General features: G+C 46.2%; 1 protein-coding gene across 1 annotated transcript in view; it reads left to right on the plus strand.

The window, feature by feature from the left end:
* Positions 1–19,592, plus strand: part of LOC130202605 (1-phosphatidylinositol 4,5-bisphosphate phosphodiesterase beta-1) — a 120,341-nt gene that overhangs the window by 26,924 nt on the left and 73,825 nt on the right. Inside the window, exon 3 of the mRNA XM_056428280.1 lies at positions 1,429–1,497. Coding sequence (XP_056284255.1) covers positions 1,429–1,497 — 69 coding nt within the window. The remainder of the gene's footprint in view (positions 1–1,428; positions 1,498–19,592) is intronic.

The following is a 19,592-nucleotide window of genomic DNA, read 5'->3' on the forward strand; positions in this document are numbered from 1 at the left end:
GGAATAACTTGTCCTGGTGGATTGCAGCCATAGAACAGAGTGCTTTACGTTTATGGAGGCAGACAGTGGCTGTGTGCATCTGCTGGAGCAAAGTGGACACTTCTTTAGTTGTTGTTGTTGTTGTTTCTTTACGACCTCTCGGTATCCAGAGTGAGCGTCTAGGAACGCTCCTGCGTCTGGCTTCCTGGTTCCTTGGGTTGAATTAGACATTAACTCTTCTTCCACCTCATGTCTCAACGTAGCCTCATACATACGATATTTCTCTAAAGAAAGTCCATCGATACGCATCAATGTCCTGCTCGTTACATGCCGATGGTCTCTCTTTTTCTTATTTTTTTCTTGATCCGATGTGAGGTCAAAGGTCAAGGATGTTGTACCTGTACAGATTGTAAAGCGCTCTGAGGCACATTCATAATTTGTGATTTCTATACAAAATAAACTAAATTTAATTGAAATTTTCTATATAATCTTTATAGAAATCTACTGTAACTGGGTTTAAGTTAACTCAACGAGGTTCCTGGTTCCTGATCATGTGACCTACACTCAGATGTATTTCATGGGATATCTACACGTAACTTTAGCATAGCTACTAGCCTCCTGGACAAGGTGACCCCGACGTGGTGACTTTAATAAAACACCCTGCGCAAAGTTTAAAAGAAGCTTCACGGTGTGTCAATATTTCCGTAAGACGGACAAAGAAGCTCTGACGTGGTTTTCCACGCCGCCGGATCGATAACGACTCAGACGGCCGAGCCGAGAGGTTTCCATCTCCTGGAAATGCATAACGGCTAATCTCTCATGGTGAGATTGTGATGTTGACATTCTGGTTGTTTTCAAGGCCGTCTTCGTCGGGGTCGTTGACAGTTCACAGAAGAACATTGTGTGTGTGTGTGTGTGTGTGTCTGTCGTCTGTGTGTGTGTGTGTGTGTGTGTGTGAGTGTGTTTTGCATCCAACCAGTTATTTTCCTTTCCATTCATTGTTTTTGTCACGTAATCCAACCCGTGCTTTTTTTCCTTTGGTTTCTGGCACTTCTCACCAGCGCCACCCCCCCCCCCCCCCCCCCCAGAACCCGTTTGGTCATCAGTCAAAACCCGTTTGTCCAACTGTTGTGCACGACCCCACAATGAAGCTCCTGTAGGCCATCGTGTCTTTAGGGGCAACTGAACGACTCCCACGTGACGCCTGCTATTAAAGCCTAATGGCCCTAAACCCTTGTTTACGCACACACACACACACACACACACAGAGGGCCTTAAGCCACAGGTGGCAGGTTAGGAAGTAAAAAAAAAAAGAAAGAGGGTTGCTAGAATGCTTCCCCCTCCGCCTGGATCCCGAGCGGCTCCCTCGGGCCTTCTGAATGTCTTCGAGGCCTCTCTGTGATTGGTTGACGTTGATTCTGAATTTTCTTCTTGTTTCTCTCTCCGCAGGAAACGGATCTACTGGATATATCGTACATAAAAGACGCCAGGAACGGGAAGTGCACCAAGACGCCAAAGGTGAGAGACGGAACCCCGAAGTTGATCTGAACCCCGATCTCTTGAAAAGCCATCTCTGAGGGGATGTCTTCAAATGTGGCAGGAGTGTCCACCTGGGGGGTCAAAGGTCAAGGACGCTGTGACATCACGAAAAACCTCAATAATTGAGAATGAGAAAATGAATGGAAGCTGCGGCCGTTGGGTCGGCGTAGACATCTTACTGCGAGACAGCAGTTCTAGTTCATCTATTTCATATTCTACATTCAATGGAGAACAATAGATTCAATGTTGTTGTTGTTTTTTTCCCCGTTGAGGCCCCGGAGACACATTTAGACGCTCACGGTCGAGACTGGTATGTTCCAGAGGTGGGTTGAGGTTTAGTTTGTGTCATTGTCTTCTGATCTTTCATATTTCACACGGACGTGGCGTGTTCTTGTTTTGCATTTATTCTCATCTTTCCTGCACTTCTGAGAGAGCGAAGCTCAAATGACAATTACCACCGACGGAGATGATTTGAATTCCAAACCCACTCGGTGCGCGGATGCTTTCCACTTGCCGGGGGTTTCCTAATTGCCATTTCACAGCTAATTAAAAGCTTTCTGATTATCAGCGACGAGAGAAGAATTCGTACCGCGAAACCTGGCACGCCGCAAACCGTCAGGAGGAATTTGGCACATTTTGAAGCGACGACAAAGCCCCAAAAAAAATCTGATTCTCGCTGTTAATCGTCTCCCCCACCCCCTCCGCCTGCTCGCCAAAGCAAATGATGAGAACAATAAACCTGCTTCTCTTTTCCACTTTCTCATGGCGTACGCCGGCTTCGTGATGACAATGTTCCGCGTATCCGTCTTGTGGTGAGCGGCCGCGGCGTGCGCGGCGCTCGTGAAGTGAGTAATACAATAACAACGGAGAGGGATTCATGCATTTCTTTTTTTGTAAATTGTGTTTATTCTCAAAAGCAGAGTACACAGTTATACATTGAACTTGTCATTTTTCATTTTTCCTCCCAACACAGAACAAATCGAACAAATCGCACTGCTTGAATTGTTCAAGTATTACACAGAAGTGAAAATAGTGTAGGAGGCAATACAGTCAAACAGAAACCAGAAATGAGTTTGAGACATTGTAAATTATTGCTAATTATAAGTTCCTACAACAGCTTCAAGACAACTTAAATAGCTTCCCCTCCCCCCTTTTTGTAAATAAAAAAAAAAATTTTAAAGAAAAAAGAAACATCAAAGATAACAGAAATGATTTATGAGTCTAATGAGAGAGTCTTCAATTTATTAAAGTATTGGATAATCGGACCCCAAGTCGATTGAAATTTCTCCGGCTGTCGCCGCAACGAGAACTTGATTTTCTCCAATTTTAAGAAGAACACTAGATCCTTGAGCCACAAGGAGGAACTGGGAGGGCGAGGTGACTTCCAGTCCAGTAGGATTCTCCTTCATGCCAATAGGGTTGAGAAATTATATGTTTGTGTTTCTTCATCAGAGTCTGCTCTCCACTCCCCTGAACACCAAAGATGCACATCCAGGTGCTGGGTAAAACATTTAGATTAAGTGACTTTGACAGGACTTTAAATATTGTCTCCCAGTAATTTGCCAGTTGGGGGCAGGACTAGAACATATGAGTAAGATCTGCTGGAGAGTTGTGACATCTATTGCAGCTATCTTTAACATTATTGTACATTTTTGAAAGTTTAAAGTTAGAGTAGTGTAGGCGATGCAGTACCTTGAATTGCAGTACATTTAATCGTGCACATGAAGAGCTGTTGACTCTAATTAGGGCCTGGTTCCAAAGTGAGTCTGGTATGTTCATGGCAAGTTCTTTTTCCCAATCTACTTTGATTTTGACGATGTTAGTCTCAGTAATTGAATTGATAGTTTGATATATCCGGGATATAAATCCTTTTGCCTCTGGTGGTGTGTTCAGAATATCCTCATACACGGAGTCTAGCGGAGGACCAGGAAAATTGGGGTTGTTGGATTTAGCAAAGTTTCGCACTTGAAAAGAGCAAAACAGATGGGAGTGAGGGATATTATATTTCTTAAATATATCTTCAGATCTTCCAAACACCCCATTAATGTATAATTGACCCATGTTGAAAATGCCATTGTTATGCCACAGCGAGAATGCATAGTCCAGTCTGGCTGGGGAAAGAGGTGATTATCATGAATAGGGGTTACAGTAGATAGATCTGTGAAGCCAAATTTTGTACGAAACTGTGCCAGAATTTTTTATGTTGTGATTACTATAGAATAGAATAGAATAGAATCAGCTTTAATGGCCATGTAGGTTTGCACATACATGGAATTTGACTCCGATTTCACTTTGCTCTTCCGTACTTATACACACACACAATATACAATAAGCGGGATAAATATAAAAAAGACATTAAAGACAGTAGTCAAAAAGTGCAGATAGTGCAGATGGAAGAGTCTGATTAATTGTTCATCATGGTGACGGCCAGTGGAAAGAAGCTATTTCTGTGTCTGGTGGTTTTGGCGTACAGTGCTCTGTAGCGCCTACCAGAGGGCAGGAGTTGGAACAGCTTGTGTCCAGGGTGTGAAGGGTCTGCAGTGATCTTTCCTGCCCGCTTCCTGACTCTGGCGGTGTACAAGTCCAGAATGGAGGGGAGGCTGGAACCAATGGTTCTTTCTGCAGACCTGACGATCCGCTGTAGTCTGACTCTGTCCTGTTTGGTGGCCGTTCCAAACCACACAGTGATGGAAGAGCATAGGACAGACTGGATGATGGCGGAGCAAAAAAGGATCAGCAGCTCCTGAGGCAGGTTGAACTTCCTGAGCTGGCGCAGAAAGTACAGCCTCTGCTGGGCCTTTTTGCGGATGGTGTTAATGTTGGAGGCCCACTTCAGGTCCCGGGAGATTGTGGATCCCAGAAACTTGAAGGTCTCCACCGCAGGAACAGTGCTATTTTGTATGGTGAGCGGGGATAGTGTTGGGGGGCTCCTCCTGAAGTCCACTGTCATCTCCACAGTCTTGAGCTTGTTCAGCTCCAGGTGGTTCTGTCCACACCAGAGGACCAGCCGTTCAACCTCCCGTCTGTACGCAGACTCGTCACCGTTCCTGATGAGGCCGATGACCGTTGTGTCGTCTGCGAACTTCAAGAGCTTAACAGACGGGTCCTCTGAGGTGCAGTCGTTGGTGTGGAGAGAGCACACATCCCTGGGGGGCGCCAGTGCTTATGGTCCGGGTGCTGGATGTGGTTTTTCCCAGCCTCACCTGCTGCGTCCTGTCTGTCAGGAAGTTTGTGCTCCACCGGCAGGTGGGGCTGGCACGGCGAGCTGGGAGAGTTTGGGTTGTAGAACCTCCGGGATGATCGTGTTGAATGCAGAGCTGAAGTCCACAAACAGAACCCTTGCATATGTCCCTGGGGAGTCGAGGTGTTGCAGTAAATGGTGCAGTCCCATATTTATTGCGTCATCCACCGACCTGTTTGCACGGTAGGCAAACTGCAGGGGGTCCAGCAGGGGCCCTGTGACGTCCTTCAGGTGGGTCAACACCAGCCTCTCAAAGGACTTCATGACCACAGACGTCAGGGCGATGGGTCTGTAGTCATTTAATCCTGTGATGGAGGATTTCTTGGGCACCGGGATGATCAAGGAGCGCTTGAAGCAGGAAGGGACTTCACACAGCTCCAGTGATCGGTTGAAGATCTCCGTGAAGATGGGGGACAGCTGGTCAGCACAGACTTTCAGGCAGGAGGGGGACACGCCGTCTGGGCTATCGGGTTGGATGAATATTTTTCGGGGGAGAATGGTAGTCTAGAGGTTACCAATGCTAGAAGAGAAGATGATGGGCAAGATTTAGCTTCATTTAGGCACCAACTAACTTGAGGGAGCTTGATCCAGTATATTATTTTCTGTATATTTGCTACCCAGTAGTAATATCTGAAATTGGGAAGAGAGAGTCCACCTTGAGACCGATGTCTTTGTAGCATCACTTTACTTATCCGCGGATGTTTGTTATCCCATAGGAAACCTGTAATATGCTTCTCTAAGGTAGTAAAAAAGAGTTTAGGCAGGAACACTGGCAGACATTGAAACAGATATAAGAAGCGTGGTAGCACAATCATCTTGACAGAATTAACTCTCCCTGTTAATGAAGAATAGATGGTTTTCCATCTGTCAAAGTCAGTCTTCATTTTGGTGATTAATGGAGAGAAATTCCTATTATACAAGCTCTCAAATTTACGGGTGATATAGATGCCAAGATATTTGAATTCAGAATCACAACTGTGGAAAGGCAGTTGCATTCCCGGAGTCTTTATTGTCAAGTTGTTTAAAGGGAAGCATTCACTTTTGGAGAAATTTAATTTATAGCCTGAGAATGTCCCAAATTGCTTCAGGACTTCAATTAGTGCGGGGACAGATTCCACGGGGTCCGAAATATAAACTAATAAGTCATCAGCATATAGCGAGAGGATTCATGCATTTCTAAAGAGCTCCGCGAAGCGATGATGATGATGATGATGAAGATGATGATGGTGATGGTGCTACCCGGGGAAGGAGACATGGCCACGTGACGGAGGGTGAGACGGTCGAAGCATTGGAAATCCATTACTGGGTGATGGAGCGGTGATGCAACCCGGGCATTGTAATGGGAGCACCGCGGAGAGACACATTGTCTGAAGAGTTGATGGGATGAGGAGGAGGAGGAGGAGGAGGAGGAGGAGGAGACTGTGGGTATGAGAGGGGAAAGCAAGATGGGAGGAAGGATGTTCAAAGGAAGACGTCACGGGAGAAGCTCAGATCTCTCTGGTGGCTGGAAGAGGACGGCACTTTTCTAGAGGGTCGTGAATGGTGAAGGTTGTTGTTGTTGTTGTTGTTGTTGTTGTTTTCTTCCAAATACCACCGTGCTGTTTAACTTCGGCCTCAGAGAAATGCACAACAGCTGGAAGAAGCTTTTTAAATGACGGCGTTGGTTTTGCAGAACACATACTCGAGATTTAGAAACAGATTTTAGTTCAGAAATCTGAAAAATAAATACACAATAATGTCTAATAACTTGGGATAGACGATCAAATCGAATCTTTCATCACAATATATATAATTAAATTTCTTTGTAACGATATATAATCACGATATAGCATGTTTTCGAGGAGTTCAATGAATAAATAAATATTCTGAATAAAATAACGACACGTTTTCTTTTTTTTATCCCGTCGTGTGATTTAAATACTTTTTTTATTTTCTCATTCAATTAAGAACTTTAGTGCAAATTTATAATCAGGTTTTATGTGCGTGTCGTGATCGATTAAGATGATGTCATCGTGTATCACGACGCCTCGATATATGATCAATAACGATATCATCGATATGAAAGATGCTAATTATCTCCACGCTCTAATTGAAACATTTTAAACACTTTTCTTTAAGATGCGCTTTCCTGAAACTGAGAGCAGAGGCGGACTGAAAGAGAAGAAATAAATAATTTCGGTTCACATTTCTAGTTTTCAAGTGACCTCGTTTCTCTCGTCTGTTTCTCTCATAACGCTCTCTCCTCTTCACAGCCGCTCGGCGCTCTTTTATTGCTCCTCTCGCTCAAGAGCTCTGATGGAGACGTTCATTCATTCATGCAAATCTGGCGACCAACACACACACACTCGCACACACACACTCACCGAGATGCCGAACATGTCGACACAAAGCTCCAGAGGCGGTTGTCTTGTGCCACTCTGAGCCCAATATGGAGGGACTCAACAGACTCTTGGCGCGCCTCCTCTGAGCTCTTGTTTCTGAGCTCGACTTCCTCCATATTGTCTCTGAAATGTTTCTCTCTGGACGCCATTGAGGTTTTTTTTCCAAGCCCGCTGCTGTGTGTGTGTGTGTGTGTGTGTGTGTGTGTGTGTGTGTGTGTGTGTGTGTGTGTGGCCGGCGGCGGCGCGTCTGATGAACTCATGCCAGCCTGCCCACGGGGCTCCTGCTCTTCAGTTGTGATTCATGCATCTGCACTGTCAACACACACACACACACACACACATTGTGATGCACGCCAAATACACAAACACACACCGAGGAGAACAACAAAGCACCTTTTTGATTCCCGCGCTCACAGCGATGATGCTGGATGAGCTCGGGCTCAGGCCGATGACATCGTCCACCTGTCAGAACAACACACACACAAAGACACAAACACACACACATACAGACAGACAGAAACACAAACACACAGACATACACATACACGTGTAGACACACACACACACACACACACACTCCCCGAGGTCCGGTGAGCAGAGCGCAGCGCTGAAACATTCATACTTTGATATATATATTTATAGATATATATATATATTTATATATAAGAAAATGCTATTTTGAGGACAACCCCACTGTGTGTGTGTGTGTGTGTGTGTGTCTGTACGTGTGTATGTGTGTGTGTGTGTGTGTCTACACGTGTATGTGTGTGTCTGTGTGTGTGTGTTTCTGTCTGTGTCTGTATGTGTGTGTGTTTGTGTCTTTGTGTGTGTGTGTTGGTGTCTGTGTGTGTGTGTGTGTGTGTGAGTGTGTGTCTGTGTGTGAAACCCACCAACCCTGAACACCAGAAAATGCTATTTTGAGGACAACTCCACTGTGTGTGTGTGTTTGTGTGTGGTTGTACTTGCATCAAACTGAGGACCATCAAGGGTTTTTAACCTTTGGAGTGAGGACCAAAATGCAAAGTGAGGACATGGTCCTCATCGCCGGTCTCACCAGTGCCACGAGGTTCAGCCCTCGCACCGATTGGCCGTATAGACGTCACGCATCGCGGTGTTGAACCGGTGGAGACTTGACGACCATTAGTTGTTGTTGTTGGCTTTTTGCAGCCTATTAATGATAAAAATCCTGAAGGATGGCAACCGCTGATGCTTCTGAGAGATGAGCAGCTGAATGTAAAAGGAGACGGCGAGAGGACAATCAATGATAATGAGCATCTGCCAAGGCCTTTGTTGGAGAGGCTGAGAGAGTGTGTGTGTGTGTGTGTGTTCAAGAGACAAATAGAGATTGAAGGCATACTGTCTGTGGCTGATGTGCAGAGCAGAGAGACTTCTCGATGTGTTACAGTGAACTGACGTCATGTTCTGAACTGTTCTAGCTCTTCTCTTATTTACCTTTTATTGATGATTTTTTTTGTTTTTTTGAACTAATTTTGTAATAGTCAACAATACAATTTGAACATATTGATATTTATTGAATTTAATTTAGTTTGTTCACTAGTAAACACAATTGTTTTATACCAAATATATTACTTTTGTTTATCTTGTATAACCATGAACAATGAGTCGATATCCTTCTTTTTTTATTCGAGAAATATGTATTTTATTTAAGATTTTGTATGTATTTTATTCTATTTAATGTGTTGTGCTATCTGGACCTTGAGTCTGAAATATAGATATTTATTTGTATTCAGCCATGAGACTTTAACATGCAATAAATCATATTTTACAGTTTTTTATGAAGTGTGATGGACACATTTAAACCACATTTACGAATCAGGTGTCAGCTAATATTCTTCTCTTTCAAAGCTTAAAGCCATCAAGTCTTTATGAAATATTTATGTGGAAAATGAATGACAAGGGGTGGGGGGGGGCTATTTGTATGCGCTAAATGTAAATGAATGGCGGTGCGGCTCGTCTTTCCTCCCCAACGGACCCGGAGACGTTTTCAGCGCACAGAGGCATGACTGAACTGTCTGTCAGCCGACTCCCACTCACTCCAGTTTTAGACACAAACGCACACACACACACACACACACACACACACACATACCCGCGGCATCATACTCATGGCGCGCTGCTGATCACTGAAATAAACATGCCCTCACCACAGGCTGCCTATGGGACGGGGCCACCGTATGGAAGCCACGAGGTCGGCATTGTGGCTGTCGCCATCTTGGTTTTTTTTTCAACCGGAAGTGGGGGGTGAGGCCCACGTGGAAACCGCACTTTTGAAAACAACGTTTTTAAGGCGACCAAACGAAGAAGTATGAAAACTAGCATTTGAGACCATAAAGTCATGTTGACAACATTTACTGAGGTAATAAATCAAGTGATGAGTAGCGTTAGTGTCTCATAGACTTCCATACAACCTGACTTCTTTATACAACCAGAGGAGTCGCCCCCTGGTGGCCAGGAGAGAGAAAGCAGCTTTAACACATGAAACATAGACTTCTATACAACCAGAGGAGTCGCCCCCTGGTAGGCAGGAGAGAGAAAGCAGCTTTAACACATGAAACATAGACTTCTATACAACCAGAGGAGTCGCCCCCTGGTGGTCAGGAGAGAGAAAGCAGCTTTAACACATGAAACATAGACTTCTATACAACCAGAGGAGTCGCCCCCTGGTAGTCAGGAGAGAGAAAGCAGCTTTAACACATGAAACATAGACTTCTATACAACCAGAGGAGTCGCCCCCTGGTGGTCAGGAGAGAGAATGCAAGCTTGAGGCGCCTTGGCTTCACTTTATAGAACCGGAGGTTGCTTCACTCTCTCTCTCTCTCTCTCTCTCTCTTTCGTCAATCTGGTAATTCAGTCACTCCAGTCAGCGCCAATATGTGAAGAAGAGATTGGATACCAAGACCAATGGCCCCTTAACGAGTGTTTTCATCAGGGGGATCGGCCTGCGGGGTAAATAGCGGCAGCTCGCAGTCAGTGGTGATGAAAGCAAAACGGGTGTGTATATGGACTCCTCCATTTTCATAAAAGAAACGTCACCCGCCATCTGTCATCCATCAGAGACCGGGCAATCGATCAGCGTCACGCATCGACGTGACCTCCAGGCGACCAGCTGCAGGGATAGAGGGAAGGTGAAGGGAAGGTAGGAATGATGGACTCTGATAGGCTTGCGTTTGATTCTCCGGTGAGTTACACGGATGAATTCCCCCGGGGGGGAAGCTGGCCGTATCAATAACGCTCATGGAGGAATCGAATGTGATGCTCTCTCTCTCTCTCTCTCTCTCTCTCTCTCTCTCTACCTGAGAAACTGCTTCCTTCTTCCCAGCTAACGTGAGACCGAAACTGCATGGATAAGGATGAATGAGGAAAGGGGTAGTGACTGAATGAATGAACAGAGGAAATAGAGACCGCGATGGACAGAGCGGCCTGTGTCTTAAAGGAAAAGGCCACCACAGGAGCACAATGGTGCACCTGTGCAGGTAAAAGGTCCCGGCAGACCCCTCAGCTGGAATGTCTCAAACTGTTCGGGAAAAAGAGTGTTCTTCCTTCTTCTTCTTGGATCGTGTTAGCCGAGAACAAAAGAAAGAACAAGGGGGGTTTAGTTGTGCGCTTTAACAAATACGAGTAATCACATTTTCTATCCGCAGCTTGACAAACAAGCTGTCACAGCCGATACAACGAGACGCTCGCTGTGCGCTTGTCTGTTCGCCCCTCTTATGGATACGTCGTATCGGAGTAATTCAAAACAGAAGACCGTCGGGGAGAGATGTAATCACAAAGTTTTATTGATTCACAAATATATTCGGATGCGTGGCAACAGAGAGAGGAAGACAGAAACAAAAAGCAATGCATAACAAAACAGGAAGCATTGCAATTGAATCGACTTTAAAAAAAAGTGACAACAATGTTTATGTTTATATGCAAATGTGAAGGTTTGAGATGCACCGTCGTCACTGTTCTGGTGTCAGTCTGTGTATATATAAATATATATATATATAAATATATATATATATATATATGTGTATATATACAATTTATATATATAATTTATATATATATATATTTATAATTATATAATGTATTTATATATATGTATATATATATATACATATATATATGTATATATACAATTTATATATATAATTTATACATATATTTATAATTATATAATTTATTTATATATATATGTAAAACAGTTTGTGCCTTAAACTTGCATTCTTCCTACTGGTCACCGGGTGGCAAAAACAAGTCAGATTGTATAGAAGTCTATGAGGAAATGACTTTACTTCTCTCTTGATGTATACACTCAGTAAACATTGTAAACATGAGTTTATGTCTCAATCTCTAGTTTCAAGTCTTCTTCTATACAATATGATGTCATCATTTAGAGTCAGATAGACCATAAAGTAGGGGACGCTTTAGGGGCGGGGCTAAGTGTGATTGACAGGTCACGAGCACTAGGAGTTGTTTGTGTTATCCTTTCACAGTGTGTTTAACATTAATTTCAGGTAATTATATCAAACACGTATCCGTTGCTTTTGGCTAATCTTTAAATATGTATCCGCTATAACTATTTCTAAGTGTAGGCTTCTAACTCGGTTTGTATACGCTATAAATAGCTTTACGGTGGCTGTTTGTCCTGTGGAAAAAGAAGCAACATTTACTAAACATCGGCCTCGGATCGATGTGACTGGCAGCCGTGAATCACGTTGACCCTGCCACTGTGACTTAAGTCGACCATCAGGGGCTCTTAGCAGCGCCGCTATCGACTCGGCCTGCAGCTGTTCTTCTACGCGGAGCAATCAATCAGTGTCAATATATGGAGCTGGTTGCTCTTCCCGGGCCGTCAATAGGAATCCCAATAATTACTCAGCATGCAGATATCTGACTCCACTGGGTGGACTGACCCCGGAGCGTGCAACTGATTGAGCTTCATTCACAGGCACTGATAGGTTTGGAGTGTACGTCTGGATGTCAGTTATCACTGCATATGAATACATTTTTAAATACGGACAAATTAACTGGACACATAATGGAGTTGACTTTTAGTGGAGACATTTAAACCCCCGCACTGGTACACACACACACACACACACACACACACGTGCATGCACACACGCCACTCCATACATCGCCCACCTGGCAGATGAGCGTGACATATGAGGGGTTGCGGCCAGTCTGATGGGTCTGTTGCCGTGGGAACCATAAAGAGGAGAGGACGAAGATAGAGCTAACGAGGGCAGGTGAGAGGATACCTGACACACGGTAACTTTACGTTTGACAGGAGAGCAGAGGAACGAGCGCACGAGCCACTAATTAAGTCTCCACCCCCCCTACACACACACACACACACACACACACACACAAACCACGTTCACACCTCTTCTCTTCCATCCAGTCTGTTCTGGCTGATGCGTCTCCTGCAGTAATTGGAGCAACGTTTGCTGAGATCTGTCAGCCGTTCCAGACTCGGGATTCTCAAAGTGATTGAGTTAAAAAAGAAAAAAGTTGTTTTGTTTTTTATCTGCTTGACTGAACTCTTGATTCAGTTTCAGTAAGAAATCAAACTTATCCAAAGAAGAACATCTGCTCTCAATTAAACCCATCACATGTGACGCTTGCTTACTTTTCTTCCTTTAAAAAATTGTTTACTCCAAATGTCTCTATGGGCCCGGCTCATGTTAATTTCCCCCAAAAAGTTTTTTTGAGGTGGAAATAAATCAAACTTTTTAAAACGTTGCATTAATTGTAAAACCATCATCGTTGCTGATGACCAGCGATGCTCATGAAGCCGCGGCGACGATCGTTGATGACTTCTCGAAAACCGTAGAGATCTCCTCCCTGAAACCTGACTCTTGATAAACATCCAGTAGAGAAAGCTTTCTCCCCCCCCCCCCCCCCCCCCCTTTTCCCTCTCTAATTCGTTGGTGGGATTTAATTGGGTTGATCGATATCTCTTCCAAAGTTCTCCTCCGCCACATTATTATCATCTCTTCAGAACGGATATGCGGCGAGCGCGGATGGTGGAGGATGGACGAGGATAGTGTAAGATGGTGGAGGGTGGTGTGGGATGGGCGAGGTTGGTGGAGGATAGTGGGGGATGTGGAGGATGGATGAGGATGGTGCAGGATGGTGGATAATAGGATGGTGGAGGATGGACAAGGATAGTGTAAGATGGTGGAGGGTGGTGTCGGATGGGCTAGGATGGTGGAGAATGGTGAAGGATGACGAGAATGGTGGAGGATGGATGAGGATGGTGGAGGATGGATGAGGATGGTGGAGGACAGGATGCTGTAGGATGGTGTAAGATGGGCGAGGATGGTGGAGTATGGTGGAGGATGACGAGGATGGCGGAGGATGCTGGAGGATGGATGAGGATGGTGGAGCATGGTGGAGGATGGTGCAGGATGGTGGAGGATGGATGAGGATGGTGGAGGACAGGATGGTGTAGGATAAAATGGTGGAGGATGGTCAAGGATAGGATGGTGGAGGATGGACGAGGATGGTGGAGGATGGTGCAGGATGGTGGAGGATGGTGCAGGATGGTGGAGCATGGTGGAGGATAATTGAGGATGGTGGAGGATGGACGAGGGTGGTGGAGGATAGGATGGTGTAGGATAAGATGGTGGAGGATAGGATGGTGTAGGATAAGATGGTGGAGGATAGGATGTTGGAGGATAAGATGGTGCAGGATGGTGGAGGAATGAACGATGGTGGATGATAGTGGAGGAGGGTGGAGGAAAGACGAGCTGAGAGAGAGCTCCTCTTGGGAACTGTGTTGATTTGACGCCTCGGTCACGGCAGTCAGCTCCTAACCCCGTCAATCACATAGGTGAGGCAGGCGGGGGAGGGGAAGGGGGGGAGGGGGGTAGCGCTCATGTGTCGCGGCTCCGCGGCCGTACGTATAAACGTGTGTGTTTAAGGGACGTAAAGAGACAGGTGACCTTTCTCGCTCGCTCCTAAGACCCCTTCCCACGCGCCCGAGTCCGTAATTGGTTTTCCGATAGTAAATCTCAGGAGTGGAGGAAAGGTCTGATTCCTTAATGCTGCCAGAGACCACAGAGCGCTCACTCCTCTCCGAAGAGGCGGAGCAAACGGAGACGGAAGCCATGGTTTTTTTTCTCCTTCTTCATCTTCTTCTCCTCACTTGTTTTTCCTCCATTAAATGCTGACGGTGCTAATTGAGTTCAGGAGGACTTTCCTCTCCTTCTTCTCGACTGAGGATCACAGGAAGTCGTCTTGCATCCGTTGCAGCCATTTTTTGCCATTTCTGGACGCCACATGTTTATTTTTAGAATATTTTTTATTGCAGGTTCTATTTCACGAGTGTGTAACACTTTACCAGAGAAGCTTTAACACGTCGCCGCGTGCAGTTCTATAAATCCTATTATTTTAAAAGTAAAAAGGGAAAAAGGATGTCAGAAGACACTACGCGAGCAAATCCTCTTTTTTTATTCTCACACATCCTTGTACCGGCCCTTTAAAAGAATAACTTGTTCTGACATATCTTATTTATGCAGTTATTGAAACTTTCTTCTCACAGTGGTATCGTTACATGTGTATTACACGGTAATAAGCGACACTACATCGCGCAACTGTTGGGGCATTAAGCCAGAGGGCAAGTCTCCCTCTGATAATGTGTTCTTTCTTTATATTGATGATATTTATAGTCGTGACTTCGACGTATGCCTTCTCGGTAATCTGATGCAGCTGAAATGACGTCTGCCGAGCGCGATGACAGTTGTCGCCGGGCGGGGAAGAGAGGACGGGTGGGTGAGGTCACGTCGCTGATGACATGTTTTCCATATCCTCGACGGCTGCCAGACGTGAGCGTTCCTGGAGCGAGTGAGAGGACCGACGAGCACCATGACGACACCGAACCCCTCTGGCCTGTTTCCCTATTTGTTCTGTTTCTACTCCGAGAGACTCGAGCGAGAGCTGAGGGCTTTAAACGGTTCTCTCTGTTCCTGTCTCCTGCAGAAGAACCAAACGAAACTTTAGCAGCGGATTACTCGTCGAAGGTATCTCCGATAATCGGCTGTTTTTGGATCGTCTCTCTTGTCCACAGGCGGGTTTTCTGTAGAAAACGAGACGTGGCTAATTACGCTCGTGGGGAGGGGGGGGGGGGGGGGGGAGTTGTCCGTCGGAACAGCCGTGAACTTTCTTCATCTTCTATCAGAGATCGGCCCCTTGACGAATCAAAAGCCGATCGGATACGGTGGTTATAGCTCCGCAATCGGGGCGTCATTAACACCGTGGCGTCCTGAAACGCCCCCCCCCCCCCGACCCGCCGGATCACGGGATCAAACGGCCATTCGGGTATATTTTAAACATCCGAGCGCTTGTTTAAACGCTCCCTAATCCTTTGTTGGCAGGTCGGCGCGGGCGCACAGATGCCATACCAAATGGGGCGTTATTGCGGAGGCGGGGAGGCGGCCGGTCGGTTTTCCCGGCTGGCGTTGGCCCCGGACCGGCAGATGGTCCCGGGGACGTCGGGACAGCAGGCTCTCTGTGTCACGGTGAAGCTAATGATGGCAAAAGGCTAATCAACGACTGCGACGCCAGGAGGGTGCATCGTAACTGGCGCCGCAGGACGCTCGCCGAGCATCCTCCGATGTTTGCACGAGGCCCAATTAGAGCTGTTTATGCACAGAATCACGCCAGCTCGTACATCTCTATGGGCGGGGCCACGGTGCTGGTAAAACCACTGTTTCCTCAGACCTTTACTCTGATGAGGGCCTGAAGGACCCGGCACACTTTGCTAACCTGAAGCACATTACCACCTGACATGAGGTGACATAGTACACCGTGAAATAGCCCGGCTGCCATTTCACAGAGAACGATGACGAGCTTTGAAGTGAGGAACAATGGAAGGTGCAGAGAGACTCGAAGGCACGTCGATTTTTGCGAAGCCACTTCAGGATTTTCATCAAAGTTTGAGTCTTGAGATGCTTGAAAAGGGAAAATCTAGATTTACAAAGAATGATGCGGAGGTCTAATTTATTTATTCCTCCCTCGTCGCCCTGATCTAACGGCGGGGATGAATGAAGCGTGGGAGCAGGGCGACGGTCCTCTTCTGCTATATCCGGAACGGCTCTCTATCAGGCCACTCATATCGGGAAGATCTGATTTAAATGGATCTCAAGAACGCTTTAAGTTTAACCTGTAAAAAGCAGCATGTCGTGGTGAAATCTCAGATGTATAAATAGCTTTTAAAATGGGATATTGCTATATATTGTGTCGATTTTTAAACCAGTTTGTGCATTGAACTTGCATTTTTCATACTGGCCACCGGGGGGCAGAAATAAGTCGGATTGTAAGAAGTCTATGAGAAAATGACTCTACTTCTGTCTTGATTTATTCCCCTCAGTAAAAATGAGTTCATGGTTTCAAATCCATAGTTTCAAGTCTTCTTTAATCCGGCATGATGTCATCATTGAGTACATTATGGTCCATTTAGAGTCAGAGCAATGCATGTTTTATCCTCATGTCCTATTTGTTTGATTTCCTGCAGACGCATTATGTTTCATAAAGCTAATGTTTAAACGGTCTGTCTGACTATTAATATATAAACAAGAAACGCTGATGATGAATGGGGTTCATTTCCTGCAGGACACCGGCAACATGTTGTATCTCCGTAGCCTCGTGTGAGAGGCCCGCTACTTCCCTTCTTTTTGCCAGGCACCATTATTGCGCAACCGCCGTGCGTCATTGATGTTATTAATCCTGCGTCTCCGAGATGAACGAAGCCAGGTCTCCTGCGTACGTCTCCATCGGCCGACGGACGAAGCGCAGCCCCGTCTCCTCAGCTTCACTATGACTTTACACGGCGGGTCGCAGCTCTACTTCTGATGATGCACAGCCCCCACCCCCCTACCCCGTCCTGCAGGAATGCCCCCCCACCCCCTCCCCTCATCCTAATAAACCCAATTGGTTCTGGTTGGAATGACTAAAGATGCCATTGGGGCTGGAGTCTGCTTAGTGTCCTCTACGCAGCGAGGAGCCCAGCATATTGGAGTGTCTTGTAAAGAAGGAAAGGAGGAAGGCGGGAGGGGAGGGGGGGGTAAGTAAAAGATTGCAGGAGTGGAAACAGCGAGAGGGAGAGGACATATGCTGCGTCCTTACAGAGAGAGCATCGACAGCCCGGAGGCTGCACCGTGCCAACAGGGGCTCGTATACATTATTTACTCCGGGACCCCATTGTGGACGTTTCCCCATGGCGGCCCCCCCCCCCCCCCCCTCACACAGGGTCTCCAGGCTCTTGGCTTAGGGTGCCGGAGGGAGGACTAAAGGCGGGAAATGGCCCTCGTTGGCAAACACACAGGCTGATGTACTGTGAGTCTTTTGAGGCCGCTTGGAGGAATCAGGGGAAGACGTGTCAGTGCATGAAAGAGGATTGTTGTTCTGGACTTTGCTTACGGTGTCACAGTAAAATGTGGACATGTGACATTCAGATTATCCGCAACTTCTAATACTACTTTGACGATCGATCCCTTCTTAGTATCCCCCTCCTTGTGGAAGGAAGAGTTCAGGGCAGGCGGAAAAGTATAAGTGTCTTAAAACGTGCATTCTCTCTACCGACAAGCAGGGGGCGACTCGTCCGGCTGCAAAAAAAGAAGTGCGATTGTGTAGAAAAAGTAATCTACTTCCCTCTTGATTTATTACCTCGGTAGACATCGTAAACATGAGTTTACGGTTTCAATCTTCAAGTGGAGGACGTTTTAGAGGGTGGGGGGCGGGGCTTACTGTGATTGACAGGTCACTCCCATATACATATATATACGGTGACCTCTATTCATTGACTACATAAATGAGGATGGTGGCGGCGAACTCGAGGCTTTCAAACCGACGGGTAACGTCACGATGGCGCCGCCCACGCCCACGGTAGCCACGCTCATGGTAGCCACGCCCACTTCCTGTATCCAGTCTGCGGTCACTTCCAGAATATAGAAGGTGTAAATCCGCTGTCTCGCTCCAGGATGCTGCTTCCACTCGTCTCTTTTTTTGCACTCCGCAAATACTATAAATCTCCGTGTGGGTGTGAATGTTAATAGTTGGCGGTGCACGTGCACGTACATGTACATGTACACTGGGCACTGATGGGCTGTTAGCTTTTCTTCTTCTTCTTTTTCCTCCACTTTTCCACAAGTCTGCTCGCATTGAATTAGAGCTTTTGAACGACTGCGGGATAATTACTCTAGTTATGTACCTGCCAGCATCTGGCGCCCGGGAGCTGTTTTTAGTGCCACCCATGAAAGCCTCTGCCACTTGATGGACAGCTGCAACAGAATGGGGTTCATCCACCTCGCAGATTGGAGGCGAGTGACTCACAGTGTGGGTGGGAGGAATGATGAGAATACCTGGGCACGCTGAGTCGGATGAAGAGACGGACACAAAATCTCTCTGCGGTTTTCTTGGGGTGACGTGATGTCAAATGGGTGTTTTATCATGATCTCAGTCCACCTTGTTGTTTTTTTAACCTTTGGACTCTTTTATTATGTATTTATTATCTTGTTCTTGGACTGAGATTGTTTTTAACCCTCAATGTACCCAGATCATTTAACTTCCTCTTTCCTTCTAATACATTTAGTTTAAGTTGTTCCACCTTTTTTTATTTAGATTTTATAATTGCCTGTTTTAAAAAGAAATTCTCAGCTCTCTTTTTTTTTTGTTGACAATCTTTAATATTTCGACACACTCATCTCACGCGTCACGCTTTACTTCATTCTTCTTCCACGTTTCAGTTGATTTCCCGCACAGCTTTTTGGGAGATTCGGCGTTATGAGAATTACCGAGCCGGTGAGTCACGGCGTGTTTATTTTGTATTAATTTTTTTAACCCGCCGGAGTCCGCGTGGCGCATCCGAGGTCATCTACGACTCTGGTCGCCGCCTCCCGCCTACGGGCTCAGATCAGCCTCAATAATTGCAAATGTGCACAGAGAGACATGCCAATGCAGACATAAATAAATCACCATTTTTTTCTGAGTTTTTAAGACTCTGCCGCCGTCTCTCGATTCTTAAATGCTTTTTTTCCAACACAGACCTACCTGTAGCCAATCAGACGCCGCCCTCATTTCTCAACCAATCGCATGAGCGTCATCCGCTTCAGTCCCGCCTTAGAGGGGCGTGGCTTATCTCCACATTTGTGAATCTGTCTGTTTGCATCTGTGAGTCTCTCCGTGTGCATTTGCAATGATTGAGACTGATGTGACTCGGTACCCGCCGCCCTGTCTGAGCCAATGAGAGCCCAGCCGGCGAGAGGAAACACGCGCACGCCAGGTAGAGCGCTTCCACCTCATCAAACCTGCCCCCCCCCCCTCCCGCCACCACCACCATTGCCCCGTCTGCCTCTCCCTTCGTTCCCTCACAGCGATTCACACGCAGCGTGAACCGTCCTCTCGCCTCCTTTCCTTTGTTCCCTCTCTCTCTCTCTCTC

The sequence above is a fragment of the Pseudoliparis swirei genome, chromosome 12 (assembly GCF_029220125.1).
Source record: "Pseudoliparis swirei isolate HS2019 ecotype Mariana Trench chromosome 12, NWPU_hadal_v1, whole genome shotgun sequence".
Lineage (NCBI taxonomy): Eukaryota > Metazoa > Chordata > Actinopteri > Perciformes > Liparidae > Pseudoliparis > Pseudoliparis swirei.